Genomic DNA, 21,587 nt, shown 5'->3' with positions numbered 1-21,587 from the left:
TGCTGCATTTTTGACATTTTCTTTTGGGGGGGGGGTGCGGGGTGGTAGAGAGGGTCAACCTTTTCATTATATTTTTGTGTATTTTTATGTTTACTACAAGATTGTATTGGCATTTGGTCACCATTTTTTGTTACACTTGTGTAATTTTCATCCATGTCGGTTTTATCTTTGATCCCATGCCATTTATTTATTTTAAAAAAAATGGACGCACTGAAACAATAAATTTTCAAGTGAATAAAAGTCACGTTTTTCATTTCTATTTTCTCATGTCTTGGTTTGTACGTTTGTGTGAGCCATCGTTTTTTTCTTTTGCTGGTTGTGAGCGACACTTTTTCTATCTTCACACAACTAAATGTCACCTATTTTTTTTTTTTTTTTTTGCCGTTTCAAGCCGCATCTTTCTGCTGTAATATTTATTAAAGGGTGAAAACGCATCGCTGGGTGTTAAACACCACAGCGAAGGAAAAGGCGATGACACATCATGATGAGACGTTTCTAAATTGATCATGTGGAGTTTTGAAAACATCTCCATCTCCCTGGGAGCAGAACTGCCTCACACATCACCACCCAACCAGAACTGTTAACAACTAACCAGCGGCGCTCGTTTCCATGGCAAACTCCCATCTGCCATGGCGACTTTGTTTCTGTTCATACCTGCTTGTTCAGGTGAGCACAAAACTGAACAACTTGCCCAGTCCCTCCACTCGTAGACCTGCCACCCATCTGGTTAGTCGACATGAACGGTGAGTCTTCTTAGTGTTTGTGATTTTATACTGGAAATGAAAGTTTGAATAAAATGTTCCTTCCTCCTCGCAGGTGTAGCTGCTCTCGTTTTGTTGCTCGCTCATACGTGCCTCGGCCGTCCGTGTGACAAAGCGGACACAGTTTTAATCTGCTACAACCTCTCGGCAGGTAAGAACTTTGATTTCTAAACGGAAAAGTGGACGAATGCTTCAGAAGCGAAGCTCCGTATAAAGGTTTAGGTTACTGAAAGTCAATTATGAGAAACAGAAAATAAGTCTTTGGTTTGACCAAACTTGACCATCATAGGCTGCTTTCTGAACCAGAATCTTGTGCAAATGTCTTGAACTATTCCACATTTCTGTGTTTTCACATCCCAGGATTTGTTTAACCCATCGTATCGTCCCTTCCAAAAACCAGGAACCTGGAAGCTCCTTCTGTGTGTGTTGTCGCACACTTTATTATTTGGGTTTTGTGTTAAATGTTAAAGTCCTTCTGCAGAAATCCTCAAATACACCATGAATGGTTTCTGGTAGTCAGGCCTGTCACGGTAACAAATTTTGCCATGAGATTAATTTTCTCAGAAATGATCGCGATAGACAATAATATTGCGTGATGCGATTATCGTTGTCATTTTGAGACCCTTTTCAAATAAAATAACAATAATGCCATAATAATGCAAGTACACCCTTTCTAAGATCAACATACTTTAACTTGTAAAGAAAATTTAGCTCAATGTGCAGACTAGTTTATGCTCTTTCAGTCCCCCGTCTGCTGAAACACATCAGGATCTGTCCTGGGGTTTTGGCAATGTGATTATCTGGAACATATAGTCTCTAAACACTATGTAACAGTTACATAGTGTATGGTGAAGCTCATATAAGGGGACATGTTTGGACTTGACCAGAGGTGGAATGGTAAAATTGAATGTCATTGTAAAATTGTGGAAATGCTGTTTGTAACATGAATGTTCATCCAGGCGATTCACACTGGCTGTAAAATGTTTGCAATATATTTTTCAAAAAGTCGCCTTTTTAACAATATTAAAGGGCAGCGCCGCTTTACCAACCACACTGAGTGCACAACATGTTGCAGCGTCCTGTTTGTGTTTAATCTGTCGGTTAAACACAACAGTGATTGTGGACTGTCGGGAAAATGGAGCTAGCCTGTTTTTAAGGTCTTTTTGTTTTCCAGCTGGGAAAACTGCAGTTGATGATTGTGTTTTAAGTGCAGATGGAAGCTTGTTGTGTTGCTGTTTAGTTAATATAGCCTTAAAACAAATGTGGCATTAGAGAGAGAAAAGAAATAAATAAAAATGATTGCGTCCGGCAAACTCATTGTGAGCATTTTTTCCTATCGTGCGATGAATTAACTTAATGCGACAGGTAGTGTAATATCAAGTTGCTATTTGCAGTTTGATATGACACTAAAATAAACATCATCCTGTGATATCACCTTTCAATTCAACCACAGTTTTATTAGAAAGGGGGGAAAAAAGAAGCAAAGTGATACTTGTCTGAAAAATGTTCATGCAAAATGTGCAGTAAGCAGTCTAACATGAAGGAAACCTGCATAACAGCGCGAGTGAAAACTCTCTTCTCTCTGCTTAGATTTCCTCCCTGGTTTCCAGACTCTCTTATTGTCTCTGAGTAACGTTGGAGAAGTCAACTCTGCCGTGCTACAAAGCAGCAACCTCGTCTCCGTCACCCGTCTCAGCATCAACTTCGCTGGCATCACAGGAATCGCTGAACGCGCCTTCGGCTCATTCATCAAACTGACTAATGTAAGTTTAGAAGGCAACATGCTGTCACAGATTAATGCCAACTGGTTTGCAAACCCTGCCGTCATCCGTGAGCTCAGGTTACAAAACAATCTGGTTGAAGTCGTAAACGAATCCACACTTCAGGGACTCCCAAACCTCACAAATCTCAGTCTGAGAAAGAACAGGATCCACCGCGTTCATCCACAAAGCTTCAGCTCTCAGAGCTCGTTGGCTGAGTTGGATCTGTCCCGGAACAACCTGACCAGCGTCCCACCCGAAGTCTTCAGGTCCCTCAGATCTCTCAGATCCATCAGCCTAGACGGGAACCCCTGGAACTGTTCCTGTGATCACAAGGACTTTGTGGCGTCCGTAAAAGGTTCGTAAAGTCAAACACGGACGGAAAAAAAAAAGAGTTGGTTGAAATAACATTTATAAATCTGAAGCTGCTTCTGTCCTCCAGCGCTGAAGAGAAAATCCCACCTGGAAAGACCGATGAATGTGACCTGTGAGACTCCTCTACCTCTGAAGGGTCAACCAGTGTGGAACGTGTCCGTGTGTCCAGTCCCACCGCCATCCGGGATTCCCACTCTCCCAACAACAGACCCCACATCCAACGGTACAACCGTTGCCTCTCACTTCTTGTTCAGTTGCTTTTCATTACCTCAGCCTCTCTAAACGTCTCTCTGCTCCTTGTCAGTCCAGTACAACCATCATCAGACGTACTGGTAGCTGTGGCTGCTGCTTCTCTAGTTTCTTTACATCTCCTCTCAGCAGCACTTTCATCACTGCAAACATCTGTCGACCTACAGAGGCACCAACAGCTCCAGCATCCTCTGCTGTGTCATCATGTTACTGTTTCGGCTTTTAATAGACATAATTCATAACTGTGTTTCGTGTTTTTGGGGCCAGATGCCTCTTTGGTTCCTGCAGCAGTGACAAGTCGTCCATCGCAGCAAACATCAAAGACCGAAACTTCTTTCCTTCTGAAACCTACTGATTCACTTCCAACAAGCCCTTCTCACACTGGTACATGTGATCCTTCTCCTGATTTCTACTGTTTTATTTCTATTTGATGTGCTTTAGATTTTACCTTTGTGCCAAATGTTTCTTTTCCTAAAATAAACATTTGTCCAAACCAAACCTGCTGATATCTACAGAACCAGTATGTTTGGTTCTCCTTGTTTCCAATTTGTTCTTATTTAAACTTCTTTTCCAACAAAAGTTTCAAGAGAAATTTTCATACTTTTTTGTTGGACACAAAAATTAATTTACTGACATATCCAATTGTAACAGTCAATTCCTGTCTCTTAAAATTGGTTAAACTAAATAGATATCTCAGAAAACCTACAATCAAAGCAAGTCTTATTTGTATATTGTTTTCATTTGTAAAATCTTTGGACAGTAAAAACTTATAGACATTATTTTCTGGTATACTAATATGACAAAAACAAAAAAAATTTTTTTTACTTCAATCTCCAATTTATAAATTGCTAAACAAATATTATTTTTAATTGGAAAATTTAAAAAACATTTATGAACCGGCAGAAGTCTTAGTGAATTAATCAATAACTACATTTATAATAATCATGAAATATATAGATAGATATATCTATATATCTATCTATATATCTATATATATCTATATATCTATATAGATATCTATATATCTATAGATATATATATATAACTATACTGTTTGTAGAACAGCACAACCGTGTGGTCATAATTGTAAACACACCTCTCCTAATTTTAGAAAAGCTTCTTTTTATTTATTTATTTGTACTTTTTACAAAAGAAATCACATCTTACATTGAAAAGATATCTAAAACATTTTAGGAACATAAAATATATATTAAAGGTAACAATTTTTTGTCATATTGATTTTTTTTTCACTTTTGTTATATATTTTCCATATAAAATCAGATATTTCTTACTTGAAATTGTGACGTTTTTCTTTTTCTTAGAAAGGAGAAATAATGACTCTTTGTCAATTGTGACTTTGGATTGATGATTTAATAGAAAAACACATCTGAAACCTTATATACAAATCACTTGTAAAAATTTGTTTCTTATTATGTCTGAAAACCAAAAAGTTTTTCTTTCAGCATAACCTTTTACTTTAAAGCCAAATTATTTATTTCTGATTGGTCCTCATGTTCACTTACAGCAGTGTTTCGGTCCTCAGCCTTTATGAACCTTCTAGTCGTTCCTTTTGTTTGTTCTTGTCAGGAACTTTTGAGACATCCTCTCTGTCAGGTAGAGACACCTCCATCCATCCCAAACCCACCAACACGCCTGTAACTCCCCCTCAAACTACACAGCCTCCTGGTGGGTTTGAGTCCTCTCAACCTCTCCTTGATATTTAAACACTGAAATACAAATAATCTGTGTCTTTTCTCTCCCAGGTACGAGAACTGTCTACACTCTTGTTGCTGTGATCGGTATGCTGAGCATTTTATTTTCTGAAAATCAGATTGATTGATCAGAAAAATCTGATCATTTTAACAAGATGTTTCTGCACATCTGCTTCTGCAGTGGCGCTCTGTGTGCTGCTGTTTGCTGTTTGCTTCCTGGCCGTGCTGCACAGAAGGAAACGCAGCAACAAAACTGTGATACCTGGTTGTCTCAAAGAAGAGGAGAAGAAGAAGGAGCTGGAAGACGACGGCAGATCCAGTAACGATCGGTCTGAAGAACGCTCCGACATCAGAGATCCTGAGATGGCGAGGAAGAAATCGTTAACCGGAGTCAGAGCAAAGTCGGCAAACGCCGTCATCCTCACGTCTCCTTTTGGTTCATCTGTCAAAAATACGGCGACTTTCCAAACTCGGACGCATGCTCCGTCTGAATCCTCAGAGAAACCAGGAGACGGAAAGCAGAAACTGGAAAGTGAAGGTGAAGCAGCTGCTGGAGGAGGAGGAGGAGGGATTCAGAGGGAAAACCACACAACCACAAACACCGTGAAGGAATACGAGACGAGACAAGATGATGAGAAGAATCGGTTTGAAAACCCAGAGTGTGTTTACATCAGCACTGACGTGGTGCCATACCTGAGCATCGGTGCAAACCAGAACAATCCCAGCATCGGTGCAAACCAGAACAATCCCAGCATCGGTGCAAACCAGAACAATCCCAGCATCGGTGCAAACCAGAACAATCCCAGCATCGGTGCAAACCAGAACAATCCCAGCATCGGTGCAAACCAGAACAATCCCAGCATCGGTGCAAACCAGAACAATCCCAGTCCTGAAGAAGAGTCCACTGGAGATGCAAGTCAAAGAGCTCAGATGAGTAAAGTTATTGGGAGGGTTTCCACCTGGCCTGCTACTGCAGCTCAGTGGCTGGCAAGATGTAAAATGAAAGAGGAGGGGGAGGACGGTGAAGGCATCACTGTTTGGACACAAAGTGAAGTATTAAAGCTCCCAGATGAAGCAAAGAAGAGTAGAAACAAGATGAATCAGCCTGAAAGCTCTGAGCGGTGTGAAAAAGAAGATGAAAGAGAGAAAGATCCCTCAGAAGCTGATGTGAATCTGAGGGATTCTCTCACCTTCAGCGACTTCACCACAGAGGAGCGGCTGAAGAAGGAGGAGGGGGCGGTCCGGGACCCGGCTGCTGTCAGACACGTGAAAACAAAAATCAGTCAAAACAAAGAGCTGAAATCTGGAGAAAATCCCACAAACAGCAAGACGGAAGCGAGAGCAGAGCTGAAGAGATCTGCGACCGGCAGACAGAAGACTGGAAACAGAGCTGCAGGCTCGAAGGCTGCCTCTGGTGGGACGTCACCGGACGATGAAACGCTGCTGTCGGGAAACGAGTACGCCTTCATGGACCTGCTGCATGAGGTGGCTCTGAACAAAGGCCGCTGGACCCGAGAGAGGTGGAAGCAGATGCATGTGAAGAAGCAGCGGCGGTAGAACACACTGCAAAAACTCAGCCTTAATAAAACAAGAAAAAAATATACAAAATTGGTTTAAAATAAGATAAATTATCTGCCAACAGAACAAGAAAATTTGGCTTGTCAAGGCTTCCCAAAACAAGTAAAAATGCTCTTAAAAAAAAGAGGAATTCTCTGGCATAAAAACTAAGAATTATCTTACCTTTTAAAAAACAAAAAAAAAAAACCCAGCATATGTGTACTTAAGATTTTTAATCTTAGATTTTAGTTTTTGCAGTGCAAATACGGAGGTTTTAACTTTCCTCTCACTGTTTGAATGAAGGTTAATTTTATCTTCTGCTTTAATCACAATCATTGTTAAATGTAATATTTCATCCTGATTAGATGTGGAATCAAGTCTGAAATAAAATTAATTCAACCATTTTTTTTTTTTTACTTGTTTCTAATGCGGTTTCTAAAAGATACCCTGAACGTAAAAACACGTCATGTGACTTGTCACACTGGACCATGATCCTGCAGGATTTTAACCTCACAAGTTAAACACACATCCTACTCAATCTCCCTCCCGTTCACGAGAAGCTTCGCATTCCTGACCTGATCCCCACTTTCTTCCGCTTCCTCAGGTCGCCAGTCCATCACAGGGCCAAGTTGGATGTTTTAACTGGCACACATCAAAGTATCGACTCTAGCGTATCAATACTGGGTGAAAAAGGAGTTAAAACACGTCAACAGCTGACCGGGTTTTACTCACTTGTTTGTTCTGACAAATAACTGATGGAAAGCTTAATTTCTCAGCTTAATCTCACACTTTTATTTATCTTTGCAGCTTCCAAACAGTAAAGCCCCTTGTCAAAATGATGCCCAGTGCATAAAAAAAACATGACCCTGATCAAATGAAACTACTCACTAATCCTCACGTTGGAGAGAAGAAATAAAAACACGTCGTCTCATTCGGTGAGTGGCTGCATGCAGCATTTATTTGTTCATGTCCGTGTGTGACGAATAAGACTTGTCGTAAGAAATAGTACAAAATGAATGAACATCTTTTTGACAATGACAAAAAAAACAAAGTGAAGATAAACGTAACACATAGGTTTGGATAACACCCGGACAACATGCATGCTCATTCATATAAATACACAGTATCAAATAATGGCTCTGACTTGCAAGCAGTTGACTTGATTATGTGTTTTCCTCTAGAAGCAGAACATCACAGTGCATGTCCTGCTAAACCTATGAAATGTTGTAGTTCTTGGCAAGCTTGTATATTTAAACATGCTTTTTTTTTTAAGAGATAACATGCCCCTCGTGGTATTTAAGTATCGGGAGACGTGAAGTGATCTCTGAAGGATATGAGGACCCTGGAAGATGTAACATGAGCAGATCTGCACTCTGATTGTAAACCTCCATCACGGTCACTCACACTTTCACACCTTGATCTCTCCTGCCTTGTAAACGTTCACTTCTGAGGGGCCGCTGAGCAAAGATCAGCAGTGGGACGCTGTAAGAAACTATTTCTGAAACAAACAAATCTTCAAGCATTTTTCAGAATTGATTGTTTCAGAATTCTTTGACATAAAAACAAGAAAGATCACACACCAAATAAAGCTTTGCAAACATCTGCAAGGTGATTCGTGCGGATGAATGCACGAGAAGTTACTGCAAGGTCGAATACTGTCCACCATCTTCTACAGATTCAGATTAAAGGGTCGTGCCGTTATGCTCTACACATGACCACAGAGCTTAGTGCAAAAATAGTTCAAGTCCTCTTCACTTTTCCTGACGCAAAATACACTTGCAGACAATAAATACATGTGTAAAAAGTTCATATTTACAATGATCAAACTGAAATATATGGCTGAGAAACAGATTAAGATCAAATACTGACGATGTTGCGTTCATAAAGTGTGACATGTAGCGTTTGCAAAGCAGAACGCTTCATCTTCAGCTTGTTCCAAAGATAATTCTGGAAATAAATCACAGAGCAGTGCCAGATGTGACTGTGCCTGTTAATATCTCTGCCAGACATCCTGCTACCAGTCATAATTAAACCCAATAAAAGTTATGATACTGGAAAATCACATTAAATATGTGTACCAACAGATTAGTTCAAGTAAAAAAAAAAACTAAAAAAAAAAACACACACACAAAAAGACATTAAATAAATAAATCCTGACAGAAATACAGTTAAACTGATTTTGTATTTATAATAAGTCTGGAAAGATTAATTAAAATGATTGATGAGCAGAATTTTCACCTTTAAAAAGAAAAAAATGACTGTCACTCTCATACAATTTATAAATAAAAAGATAGCTTTAACCACCAGTTCTGAAAAGTTAAGCCAAACAACCATGTGCCCTAAAGTGCAACACCACTGCCTGCCATTAGGGGGCAAGCTCTACACATCTCTGCATTATCTTATCTCATGAAACAGAAAGTAGATACTTTTAATTCATCCTGGTCAGTGCGCTCATAGTGACTCTGAAAATAATGACATGATGAAACGATAGAAAGATATTTTTTTGCAAAATCAAGTATTATCCAAATATGGTCACTTCTGGTTAAAAAGAAAAAGAAGAAAAAATGGAAAAAATAAACACTACAGTCCACAAAATGACAGAAGCAGTAAACGATGTAAACGTGAAGCTACAAACAGAAGATGATCAGCTTAGCTTTAAATATAACAAAACCTTTGAATAAATAAAATGGCTAACCTGGACTCGTACCGGCAACTCCTCTCTGAAGAAGTCAGTGAATGCTTCCAACAACCTAGCTGCCCGCTGTTTCAGTTAAGCTCATTTTTGTGATAGGCTAACCTATTAATCAACATGAGTTTAGTGCTTATTTGTAAATACATCAGGCAACACCCAACCCAAGGGCTTGAATCCTCATTCTTTCATTTACATGCTAACCAAATGTATATTTAGACATTTTCTGTTACACAGAAAAGAATGGAAATCATCTAGTACCTTCAGTTGCTGCATAGACGCAATGTTTTTTGGTATTAGCGAAGCTAATCTTTAGCATTTCCAGCTGTAAGGGAAAGCTCCAGAGTTAAGTAAGAAAACTTTTAAATTGCCAATAAATATAGAATAATAAAATCTGGGCTAAATGTGAATCATTTTAAATCAACATCTTGGAACAGATATTAAAAAAATTGGTTCAGAGGTTCACCAACGTGCCCTTTAGAGATGTTCTTTTATATTGTCCAGCACTTTGGGAGCAGTGTTACTGTTTGGAAATGTGCTATATAAATAAAGTTGACCTTGATTGTTCTGAAGCTAAGCTGATGATCTGCACATGTATGGTCATTTTAATGAGTATGGCTCATAAGAAAAGTTTAATTTTCAACTAATTGAATCATATTTCACATAATTATTGTTAATCATTTAAAACATACTGTAAGTGCTGAATGAGATGCTTCACATCTAAAAAAAACAACCTTATGTTAAGTCCAAATGAAACATATCAAATCAATACTCAAACTGCAGGTTTTAACAAACAAATTGAAACTCATACAAATTTAAAAAAAAAACAACAAAGAGCACAAGATATACTGAGCAATGATCAGCATGTTACTAAAATCAGCAACTTCTGATTTAACCTCTTCATGTAAGAGTCCCCCCCCCCTTCGCATCAGCTGACATGACATTCAGGTCCTAAAACTATTAACACTGGTGTTCCAGCATAGATCCGCCTCATGTACAAATAATCTATTTACAAAGCTATAGAGCAAATGAGATGGCACATACCTCGAGCAGACATGGCTGGGGATGCTGCAACGATATTAACTTCCCAACAAATAAGCACAACTAAAAGAGAGAGAAATGCTAACTTGGCTGATAAAGGTGCCACTACAGCGTGTGCATTCACAGACCAGTTTTATCATAAAAAAGTTTGTGCTCGTAAAGAAAATCCCGCCTGCTAAGATCTTAAAGAAGTAACTAAGGTGAGGTAAGAAATTAAGGAAAGTTTCGTGGAAATTCGGAGGATTTACGTTTGTCTTTAGGAAACATGATGTGAAGAGTAAAGATGTAAAGTGAGTTGGCAAGAGTCGTGGCATGAGGGTCACCCGTCATGCTGAGGGAAGTCTGATAGCATGTACATGAGACCTCCTTAAACCATGTAATTATGTCTCAGACGTCTTGTCTGAGGTTGGGAGGAGGAAGCAGTTTTGATGCTCTTAGCTTCAGACTGTTTTAATATGGTGAGCGTTTGAGGGAACATGTGGTCGGTAACGAGGCACTCTTCTTTCACTCTTCCTCCCGTAGCAGCTCAGAGGGAAACGTCACGTCCGTCACGTTGCTTTTTTTAAAAATTTTTAAAAATTTTTTTTTATAAAGATGGAGATAGCTTCTGGTCTGAGACTGAGACGAGGATCATCTGTGAACTTCTGTCCGGAGCATGAGTCACACACCAGCCCTGTCGGTCCAGACATGGCTTCGAGGTTAAGGGTCGCGGCTTGTGGCACTGAGGTCGTTTCAGAGATGAGTCTCGTCTTTTGACTGTGTGCCAAAGTCCTGCTGGTTCTTGGTGCTGCGAGCCTGGCCTACCTGTGAGTCCTCTGGCATGTGAGCCAATGGGTCGGACCGGATGATGTACCTGGAAGACCAAAGTCACCGTGAACAGAGTAAAGTCTCCTATACCACGCTCAGTGATACTTCTAATGCTAACTGGCTGCACTGTTTTCATATATACACACACGTAGTTCGGCAAGATTAATCACGGTATTAATACGGGCATCACCATAGCAACGCATTAATCAACTGATTCAGATCAGCTGGCTGACTGGTGAATAAAGAAGCGCACTGTAGCTTGACGGTTATTCAGCATAAAACAACATGGAGGCCAACATAAAGTAGTTTCTATACTTTAGCATATTTAGCAAGTTTTAAAAAAGAAAAAAAAATGTTATAAAGTTTTCTTTGTGGGGCTGTGGTATAAGCGGATTAAACAACTCGGAGCCGTGCATTAGACGTGTTCTAGACTCTGCGTTCTAGACGCTACATTATAACCGTCTAATGCAAGGCTCCTCATTGTTTAATAGTTAGATATTACTTCACCTCAAAATCTCCAAACTGTTCCTTTCTACTTCCTTTTTCTGTTTTAAGAAACTGGCTTTGAGTTTAGAGCCATTTTGTCAAACCTCTGGAAGATTGCATGATGCTGATTACATAAAACTTACATGATTATACTATATTTGATCAGTTCTTATTGGAAATATTTTATTTACCCAAGTTCCAGGTAAGTTTATGTGGAAAAAAAAGGCACAAAATGATCACGAAGGCTGGACTGTTATTAAAATATGTATAAAACATTTTTAAAAGTGTTAAACTCAAAAGGCTGGAATAAATAGTTTTACTCTTAAGTTTTCATTGTGGAGCCGTCAGATTAAAACATGCAGCCACAGACCTACACGTGTACAAAACATTCCAGCTGCTTATACCAGACGGGAATCTTGATGTGACTGTTTTAGGATGTGAGCCATGCGACGTGAATAACATAAACAGATGCTTACACAATGTCGTTGAGCTCCAACATGGTGTCAGGCAGCGGATTGATGAGGACGTAGGAGAGCGTGTTCTGGTGGTCGTTCATTTCGTCTGGAAAAAAGAGGCAGAGGAGACTTTCAGAGCTGCTCTGGAGCCCTCCTTCATCCTCCTCCATTAGACCGTTCATCAGCCTCTGAACAGTGAAAACACGAGTCTTTCTCTTTAACCTCTCTGTCAACGCAAAGACAAAAACATTCACGCTCAGGAAACAGACGGGTCATAAAAATCATCAGTCGTTGGAATTAACTAAGAGGATTTAATTAGCATATTCAGTCATAATTTATTCTATATGTTGGATTTTAAGTCTTGAACTGAGGAAAGTGTTGTGATTTTCTGAAAATGGCTTTCTGTAGTTTTCTTTTCAGGTCACATTTTAACATTGTTTATCTTTTAAAAAAAAAAAAAAAAAACATTAAATGAATTTTAGCCTCAGTTTGGACACAAACATAGTGATGCTTACAGTAAGATCTGTCAGTGACTTCATGGTCAGTTCTACGTCTCTGTAGGAGATCATCATGTACGCAGACATTTCTACGTTACATGAATGTATTTTTGTCAGCTGATGCTGTGATTGAATTAAAAAAAAAAAATCTGGATTTCTTTTAGGGCGGTGTCTGGAAATGTGGAAAAGTGCCTGAGAACTGACTTAATGGGCGTTTTTCCACTCAGAATATGATACATTCAGCAGTCTGACAAATGAAAATGATTAAAAAAAAAATAGCTTTATTAAAAAAAAAAAAAAAAAAAAAAAGCTTTATTGGGACTTTTATTACATATTCATACTTTGCTTTTTCTACAAAAAGATGCAAATCAGTAGAAGTTCATCTGCAGGGAACCATATCTAGTTGTGTGAACACAAGCTGGAGTTATGGCTAATTATGGTTGGCCCTACGCAATAATTAGTTTTTTTCCCGCTGAGGATAAAATGCTGAATATCTTGATCATATAAAGAAAAGGGATTTATTAAAGTCTGATTATCACAAATTGTTTGCAGGTGTTTATTTCTGTACAAAGAAAGGAGTTTATTAACTTCTAAGCAGCTGATTGCCTCTGTGATCGGCTAATGTTTATCTTCATGCTAACCTGCAACTCATCTGCTCATTGGCCCTTCATGGAGCAGAAGAAACTTATCTAATCCACGACAGATGGCGGTGCTGCTCTCACGGTTCAGGCTCGTTTCCCGCAAACCAAAATCATTACGGTTTTAAGAAAAAGAAAAAAAACGAAAAAAAAAAAAAAAGTGAACACTCGAACTAGAAGTTCATGAAATAAATGTCCAGAGAAGCGGGGTCCTGCAGGACAACGTCAACCTTTAACACACGAGCTGATCAACCGGAAAGCAAAGTTATTGATTTGGAATTTCCTGAACTTAACATGCGAGCTGAAGAACGAATCGGACGCTGATGGAGAGACGTGATTAACACGTAGAAACATTTAGCTGCAGCTCATTCTAGATATAGAAAGTAAAGCCTCCCTGTGTGTGACTGTGTATGTGACTTTTACTACCAACACAGACGTAGTACTGAATCAGTAAATAATACTAAATACTACGTTGATCTCAGTTGTTTAATCGGTTCACTTTGACTTTTAGTGTACCAGAGAAATATTTGATTCATTTGAAAATGATAAAATATTAAAGCACATATTTTTATGCTTTTAGACATAAAAAAATGTGTTTTTTTTTAATGAATTTCTTTGTATTTAAACTGATTTTGAACATTTTGTACTGATCGAACCTTTCCGTCTTTTGTACACGGTTAGATATGTTTTATCAGCATGAAACATTTACAGTAATCCTTGATAAACGTGACATTTATTTTACAATCTATTTAAACAAAGTTGTTTTATTTTATGATAAATCAATAAGAGGACGCTGACTTTACCCTTTATTTCCCAGAGGAGTTGTTTCTGTGTGTGTGTTTATGTCTGTATGTGTCTTGAGTGCACTCTGGCAGTGCGTTCTGTGATGGACGGAGGAAAGAGGAGGGCATCTCCATGACAACCCACCTGCTTGTGGCCCTTTACAAAGCCAGGCGGTGGTGGTGGTGGTGGTGGGGGGGGGGGGGAGTGGTGTGGAAGAGAGAGAAGGGCTGACTGTTACTGACAGGGCACTTTGTGGAACGAGGGGAGGCCCACATGCGACCCCCATGCGCAGCTTCAGAACGGAGCCCACATGCAGACAGTGTCCGCGGCTACGCCACAGTTACCCCCTACAAACACATCCCCCCCTCTTTCACGTCCTGCGCATTCCACACTGGACCAGCCGGCCAAGGTAAGGCTGCAAGTTGCCATGCCAACAGATGACACTACTGCAAACCCCCCCTCCCCTCCCACCCCAGAGGTGACATGTGACACAGACACAGACGACGACATGCTCCAGCATCCGTCAGACTGGACCAAAGGCAGAGCGACTCCAACCAAACTGAGAGTGAAGCAGAACACATCAGGAGTGTGAGAGTGGAAGAGGATGTTCAGTTTCATGTCTCACTTTAGATGTTATTCTCTTCTAATCCACACTTAGACTGCTCAGCGGGTTAAATGGGGGTTATACCATGGCCACAGGGTTCGAAGGTACATTGTTATAACTTCATTATTTAATGACGCAGAATTTCTCTAAACCTTTAAGGAACTTATCAGCTTCTCGTAGCAACGCCGTCGTAAGCCGCCAGCGCTGGCAATGATGCAAATGTTATATGTTCTAATGTTGCAGGGGAGGAATGTAGCACCTACTAAGAAATATTTCTGTATGCTGCACTCAATCTGCTTCCAACCAGTTATGTTATTTACCAACGTTACCACTAGGGGGCAGAGAGAAGAAGTTTTGTGACTATTACTGCAAAGATAAAGAAAGAGAAGTGTGCGCTGTTGAAAAATGGTGGTTGAAGCCTGCGCATCCAAAGAGTTTGTTTAATGTTCATCTTCGTTTGGTGAAAATAAAAAAAAAAAAACTGAGTGATGAAACACAAACAGCAAAAATGACACTTTTTGGGTTTAAATTGTTTTAACCTCTTCTTCACAAGGCCGGTTTCTGCCGCCTGTCTGAAATCCTTCACCCAAAACAACTTATATCTTCACAATTAGAAGTGCTGCATGTTTAATGTTGGACTTGAAAGAGAAATTGGGCATGTGACATTGACCTGTAAGTGTTGTAGGCATGGTTTGTGTTACTGTGTGAACACGGTGAAAGATGTAAATGTTTACGTCTGCCTTAAAGAAATGTGATTTTTTAGGTAGAACCAGGGTGAAGCCGCCCAATTCACCCACAGCTTCCTAATGTGCAATGAGGAACTGTGCAAAGTTGAACCTGAGCAGTTTTACAGATGATTTAATACACAGGTGTCCAACTCCAGTCCTGGAGGGCCGGCATCCTGCAGGTTTTTGTTGTCTCCATGCTCCAACACACTTGACTGCAATTCCTAAATGGTTGACAAGAAGCTGCTGGATCCATTTGATTAGAATCAGGTTTTGTTGGTGCAGCGGAAACAACAAAAACCTTCCGGATACCGCCTGGAGTTTGGACTGGAGTTTGACACCCCTGATTTAACAGAAGCGGTTTTCAGGTAAACATCTCAGGAAGCCGTTGGCTGATGTTGATGATCGACACCTTTTATCCATCCTCAGTCTGACAGAGGTAACCCTCCAGACGTGACATTAGCTGCTACAAATAAAGTAAAAGTGGCCATGGTATAAACTCATAATACTCTTTTAGGATGGCTGATGTTGATTAAAGCCATAATCACTAAAATCATGCCATATTTTCCTCTGATTATTATATTTTCTACATGACAGCATATGTTAAACACACTAAGCTACTATATAAAAATGTGTGTACAGTCTTAACTTCATGTCTAACCTTCCATCCACAGACTTAATGCACTCCACTCCACTCTCTAAGCCATACTCTGGTGCCCTGCAGGACTCTAGCCGTTTGGGACGTCACCTCACGGGAACACAATGCAGCAAAGACCAGATGGACAGAGAAAGATTGAGATAACGAGAGGTCGGCTGCTGATCTACCGCTCACTCTGGCAGGAAACACATACATAAATAAAAACACACCCAGACCTGTGCACACACACACACACACACACGCACACACACACACTCATGCAGTAAAGTTGCAATACTGTGATCAACCAGCTAACCTGACAGCCTGGTCCCCTCTGTATACGGATGCTCTGAAATGTCCTGCAACTCTAAGCAACGGCATTCACGGTTAACTTTAATGTCCTCATTTGTTCATTGATCATCAGTTTTAAGATTAAACAAAGTCAAACATCAGCTAGAGAGTTTTTATTTGCTCTTCTGTGGTTAAATTCAAGGCACTAATCTTTGCTGAATGCTGGCGAAAGGACAAATTCCTTTCCCCACACGATGGCTTTAACCACTCACATGTTCTGAAGGAGTCATAAACGGTGAACAAGTTACCTTGCAAATATCCTAGATTTACTCGATTCATGACATCGCTCGCAGTGAGATTAGAAACATCCTCTACAAGCCAAAAAAGGGGGAGACAGAGGAGTCAGAGAAAGAAAGAAGGAAAGGAGGAAAAAAACAAAATGATAAGATCAGACCAGCAGTGAATGCTTCTGCAAAACAGCTTTAACTTAATGAGAGTGATTGGAAGAGGCCATGCAGTAACGTGTGCACAGAATCACTTCCATACGACTCTACGGCATCACTCATCCCTGACAGGAAGGAGGTTTCTGGTAGGATCTCGAGCTTTAAGGGTTCCTAAAGCTCAGATGTGTCGCATTTAGCAAAAAGTTACACAACTGGAGTGTGATTCTGTTTTCTTGTGAAGCATGAAGCAGAGAAAAGGCAGAAAAAGTGAAAAGACAAGAATACAGGCAACTAAAGTCAGAAACAAAATGCTTCCATGTCTTCATGTTGGTGTGATGATGATGATGATGATGATGATGATGTGTGTGGAAATTTGTGCATAGAAGGACACAAATGAAAGTTCTGATGAAAGAAAATAGGCTTTTCTGAAGGTTAATGATGATGAAGAGTGATGTTAATAATGTCGACTTTGAAAACGCAGACTCTCAGTCTGGAAATGAGACGAGATAAAAGGAGTTGAATACAGATTGGAGTTTTAAAGCAAAGCTGCTCAGAGCGCAGAAATACCCGACCTGGTTGAGAGAAAGCATCAGTGGGATAAATAAAGGAATCGCCTCAAGTTTTTAATTTCTAATTAACCCTAATCAAACACACTGGAGAGTAAAAAAAAAAAGACATAAAAGTGCAATTTTTCTTTCTACACAAAAAATATCAACTGATTAGTCTTGTTTGTGCCTTTTAGCAAATTTAGCGCCTCCGTCACAAAAATGTTTGATTCACTTAAGAGGCTGAACATCAAAATGAAAAAAAATCATATTTTATTTAAAAAAAAAAGTCTTTAATTCCTTCATATCTTTTATTGCGGATTTGGGAGAAACTTAAAAAAAAAAAAATTAATTAATTTTTTTGGCTTTTCTTTTATTTAGTTATTTTCATTCATCTACTATTATTTATGCTTTGATTTTCATATATTTTCATATATTTATATTTATTCTTATATAAATTAGGTAATAAATTAGTTAAGAGATGCATTGTTCATTAAACAAAACTCTGCTAACAACTAAACACCTGTAAAGTAGCTGTCGTCATGCAGGGATGGACTTTTCTGCATCGTTCTGAGCCGGATAAAACTTCCAATCCGATGACTCTGGAACAAGATTTTTCGTTATTTTCATCAGAAAACTGATGAAGAAGATTACAGAGCATATTAACCCCTCACCTTTAAGTCTCACAAACATTTTCAGGTTCTACTATTTCTAATTTGATCTGCTGTATGTTGTGATGAAGTGAGCTCGCAGCTAAACGTGTGTTTTTCTGTGGGATGTTTACTCCGCAGGCTTTCTCCTCACTGAGATTTAAATCAACCAGATCCATTATTTCTTCTTCCAGACTGTGACTGGAATGAATGTTAGAGAACTTAAGACTCCAATCTGCAACAAACGTCTGAATCAAGCATCAAAATTAGCATTTTTATTCATCTTTGAGCACATTATGACCAGTAATAATGGCTAAATGAATTAGCTTTAATGACATAATACAGAAAATACAAAATAACAATCAAATCTGCTTTATTGTATTTAACCGCCTCTACACGCTGATTTGAGCCGAACTACAGGTTAACTTTGACAGAAAGTGTCCTGACAAGCCGGGAAACTCACCATATCCCACGGTGGGCAGACCCAGGTGCTTCATGCGGTTCTTGACCAGCTCAGACAGCTCCTGTCGCTCGGATCGCTGGTACAAGTTGAGCCTCTGCTGCGAGATGCGCTCAGCTCTGCTTGTGGGTTTGGCGCTCTTCCTGCTCAGCCTTCGAGCCCACTGCATGCTCTTCTTCCTCAGCAGCGGGTGCTCTGATTGGTCGCTTGTGGTGGAGTTTCTGTGGGCTGTTTTTTCCTTCCAGGACCCTCCGCGCTCGCGGTGCTCCACACCCTGATCCACGTTGATGGACACCTGAGACTGCAAGAGGAGGGTAGAGGGGGGTGTAAATGATGAACCCTGAGGAAAATACGCTCATTTCAGGCGCCTTTTATCCATCTTTAATGGCTTCGTTTGCAAACTGGTTTCTCTAAATGAGATACACTTTGTCTTACCTGTGCGTTACTGTCCTTGCCCTGAAACAGAACGACACACAAACACCCAAAAAAAAGGAGATGCAATGAAAGATGGGGGCACCCAAAGCAAAAATCTACACGTGTAAATCGTCAGCATGCAGCAGCTAGGCTACTATTCATCATTCGCAGCATGAAATTAACACCAGGCAACATCTGTTTCTGCTGTTCAGGAATCATCTGGGAGTCAGCTCAATTGTTAATAATCACAAAACAAGGAGCAATTAAGAACCATAACGAGCCAAAAATGTTAATTTCATTTCCCTTCATCACATATTGCTGTGTTTCATTAGTGATGGAAATCAGACTAAAACAAGGTGCTTAAGGAGCAGAGAAATGAATGAAAAGGACTAAACCGATAAGAATATCGGTGAAAAAGGAGGAGCAGCAAAGAAAATGCTGAACAAGAAAATAAATGAAAGAAGGACTGGGAAAGCAAAGCAGATCTGAAGTTGGTTTGATCGAGCTGAACTTGCCTCAGACGTTGAGAACATGTGAGACTCCGTGCGGTAGATCCCGATCGGGATCTCGGCGCTGGAGGAGCAAAATTTCTGGAAGAGTCTGCCGTAAGTTCTGATCCACAAATCCTCCTCTGTGATCTTCATCTGAGGAGACAGAACCACCATCAAGCCTCCGAAGGCGCATTCATTTATTAAAATGTAGGAGCTGCTACGTACAACACACAGGTAACCGGAGCCGGGCGTCGTGTCCAAACCGAGGAGAAGCCGCGCGATAGCGATCATGTAGTCCTTCACAAACGACTGTCGACAGAGAGGGTCTTATTATTAACCAGAACTTCATCTGAGGCACAACGGCAGGACAAATGCTTCGAGATGACATTTCTGACACACATGTTCGTGTCCTACATCTCCGTTTATCACAACCTTTTTCACAATGAAGCAAAGTTCAGCCTCACAGGTGTGTTATCCCACCTGGTACAGCAGCGTGTCAAGCATACTAATACTGAACACCCTCCCTGCAGCGAACGGCAGCCGGAACATGAAGGCCAGGTTGGAGCCCTTATCCCGCTCTATCTGGAAAAAATAACAATAAAAACACTTCAATTTTTAAAGGCAAGTCAAATGTTTCTGTCAAATCAAATCAAACTTTATTTCTATAGCACTTTTTGTGCTTAAAAACAGTACAAAGTGCTTTACATAATAAAACAATTTACATCAAAATAGATAAAACACACACACACACATACACCCATAGTCCCCTTTCACCCACCCTTACTCATGCCCTATTAGCCCCTATAACAGTTAAAAGAAGACAGTCTGTCTTATAAGACTGTTGCTATTAAACAAGCTCCGGTATTGTAAGTAAACTCCGTATCGCCGCTTTAACAAACGTATCAAACAGGATGGAATAAAGAAGAAGTCTGTTAAACAACAAGTCTAACCACTGAATTTACAGAAGCAACTTGTAGTTTCATATACTTAAGAGTCCAAAATGAACACCTAGCAGGGACAAACTTGGGTATATTCAGGGTTTGAATTTATAATTAATCTTATAATTTAAGATAACAGTGTTGTTTGTTGTTTTCTTCATGTGTGCGGACTGAGGTTTATGTAAACACACACATCTACAATACTTTCCTATTTGCCAGAAACAGCTGCTTCTTAATTCTTATTTTCTGTTCATGGTTTTACTACAGAACAGAAAAAAGTTTCAGTTTCATTCTTTGCACTTTACTGATAGAAAAGGAATCAAAGTAATTACTTCTAAACAAATTAAAATGTGACTTCACTCATTTGACTAAACCTGCTGTTGGCAGACACCCCCGATACTCTGGATTAAAGTGCTTACTGAGGTAAATCTCATATTAAACATAACATCATTTCATGTTTACGTCATGTAATCTACGTTTTCTGTGTTGCATCACTTGTATCATCACTCAGACAGAGAATGAAGCACGTATTTAAAAAGTCTGAATATGGATGTGCACATGGAAATGATCTATATACACTTACCTTCTCTAGTTTGGAGAGAGCGAGTGAGTAGCAGTCCTTTGCTCTGAACTGCATGAACCTCATGTTGGACGGGTGTGTGAGCTCAGTGATGATACTGAGACTGGGGAACAATCTAAGCAAGGAGCAGATAAAGAGAAGTCAAACGCTTTATGCCAAGAAGAAGCAACATCATGGTGGTGATGAACACTTTTCATCCTTCTTCTGGAATTAAATAAAAGCAGATCTGGAGCCTTGGTGATAAGATCAGTTCAATACCTGCATAAGAGCTGATGTTTATACATGAATCAGGTGCCCAGTTGAGCCAAAACATGAAAGCCTGATTAAACCAGAAACAGCCGCTGACAGTCACAAGAGCAGAGCTTCATTTACCTGAACATGGTCTGGACATTAACAATGGTCTTGGCGTCTGCCATGTAGTCTTCCTCGGCGCTCATGGTGCTCTCCTTGTCCACAACCACCAAGTTGTCGGCGTAGATTATACCACACTGGAGCAGGTTGTCCAAGCTGGTCAAATCAGAAAGCAGCGTTCAATACTAGGGCTGCACAATTAATCGCATTTTGATCGTGATCACGATTTTTGGTGGCCACGAAACGATATTTCCAATTATAATGCGAGCTCTGCTGCAGCGTCTTTGATCACACAATTCTCAACCAGTAGTCTGCCAACCACTAGGGGGCGAATGTGTGGTTAAGGCTTCATTAAGCTGCCAAAATACCAAGCGTGCACACCTTTTACCAGCATCAAGTTAAGTATCGTTGGATTGGTCGGACATTTGAGGTCCGTATTTGTCCTGTTGCAGGCAAAACGGATTGTTTTGATTAAACAGCTGATCGAGGTGGTAAAAAATACGAACATTTTTACAACATGTGGCATTAAAATACACGAACCCTGCCGCGTGCACAACCCGCCCTGCCGCGGATGAAGTTGCTCGTTAAATATGAAATAAGCAACTTCATTGCACAAAAAGCAGACATCGCCGCCCGCATTGATCCCTC

At 40.0% G+C, this 21,587-nt stretch overlaps 1 protein-coding gene across 1 annotated transcript in view; it reads right to left on the bottom strand.

Moving 5' to 3' along the window:
* Positions 1-10,856: 10,856 nt before the first annotated feature.
* The window catches only part of kcnt1b (potassium sodium-activated channel subfamily T member 1b), a 75,617-nt gene continuing 64,886 nt past the window's right edge, over positions 10,857-21,587 (bottom strand). The window contains exons 22-29 of the mRNA XM_079251222.1: positions 20,961-21,095; positions 20,592-20,703; positions 19,551-19,652; positions 19,296-19,379; positions 19,095-19,223; positions 18,169-18,466; positions 11,914-11,998; positions 10,857-10,997 (exon numbers count right to left, since the gene is read on the bottom strand). Coding sequence (XP_079107348.1) covers positions 10,877-10,997; positions 11,914-11,998; positions 18,169-18,466; positions 19,095-19,223; positions 19,296-19,379; positions 19,551-19,652; positions 20,592-20,703; positions 20,961-21,095 — 1,066 coding nt within the window. The 3' untranslated portion in view covers positions 10,857-10,876. The remainder of the gene's footprint in view (positions 10,998-11,913; positions 11,999-18,168; positions 18,467-19,094; positions 19,224-19,295; positions 19,380-19,550; positions 19,653-20,591; positions 20,704-20,960; positions 21,096-21,587) is intronic.

Source organism: Telmatherina bonti (genome assembly GCF_933228915.1).
Source record: "Telmatherina bonti genome assembly, chromosome: 13".
Taxonomy (NCBI): domain Eukaryota; kingdom Metazoa; phylum Chordata; class Actinopteri; order Atheriniformes; family Telmatherinidae; genus Telmatherina; species Telmatherina bonti.
Note: the sequence above shows the minus strand (reverse complement) of the source record. Positions and strands in the feature narration are given on the sequence as shown.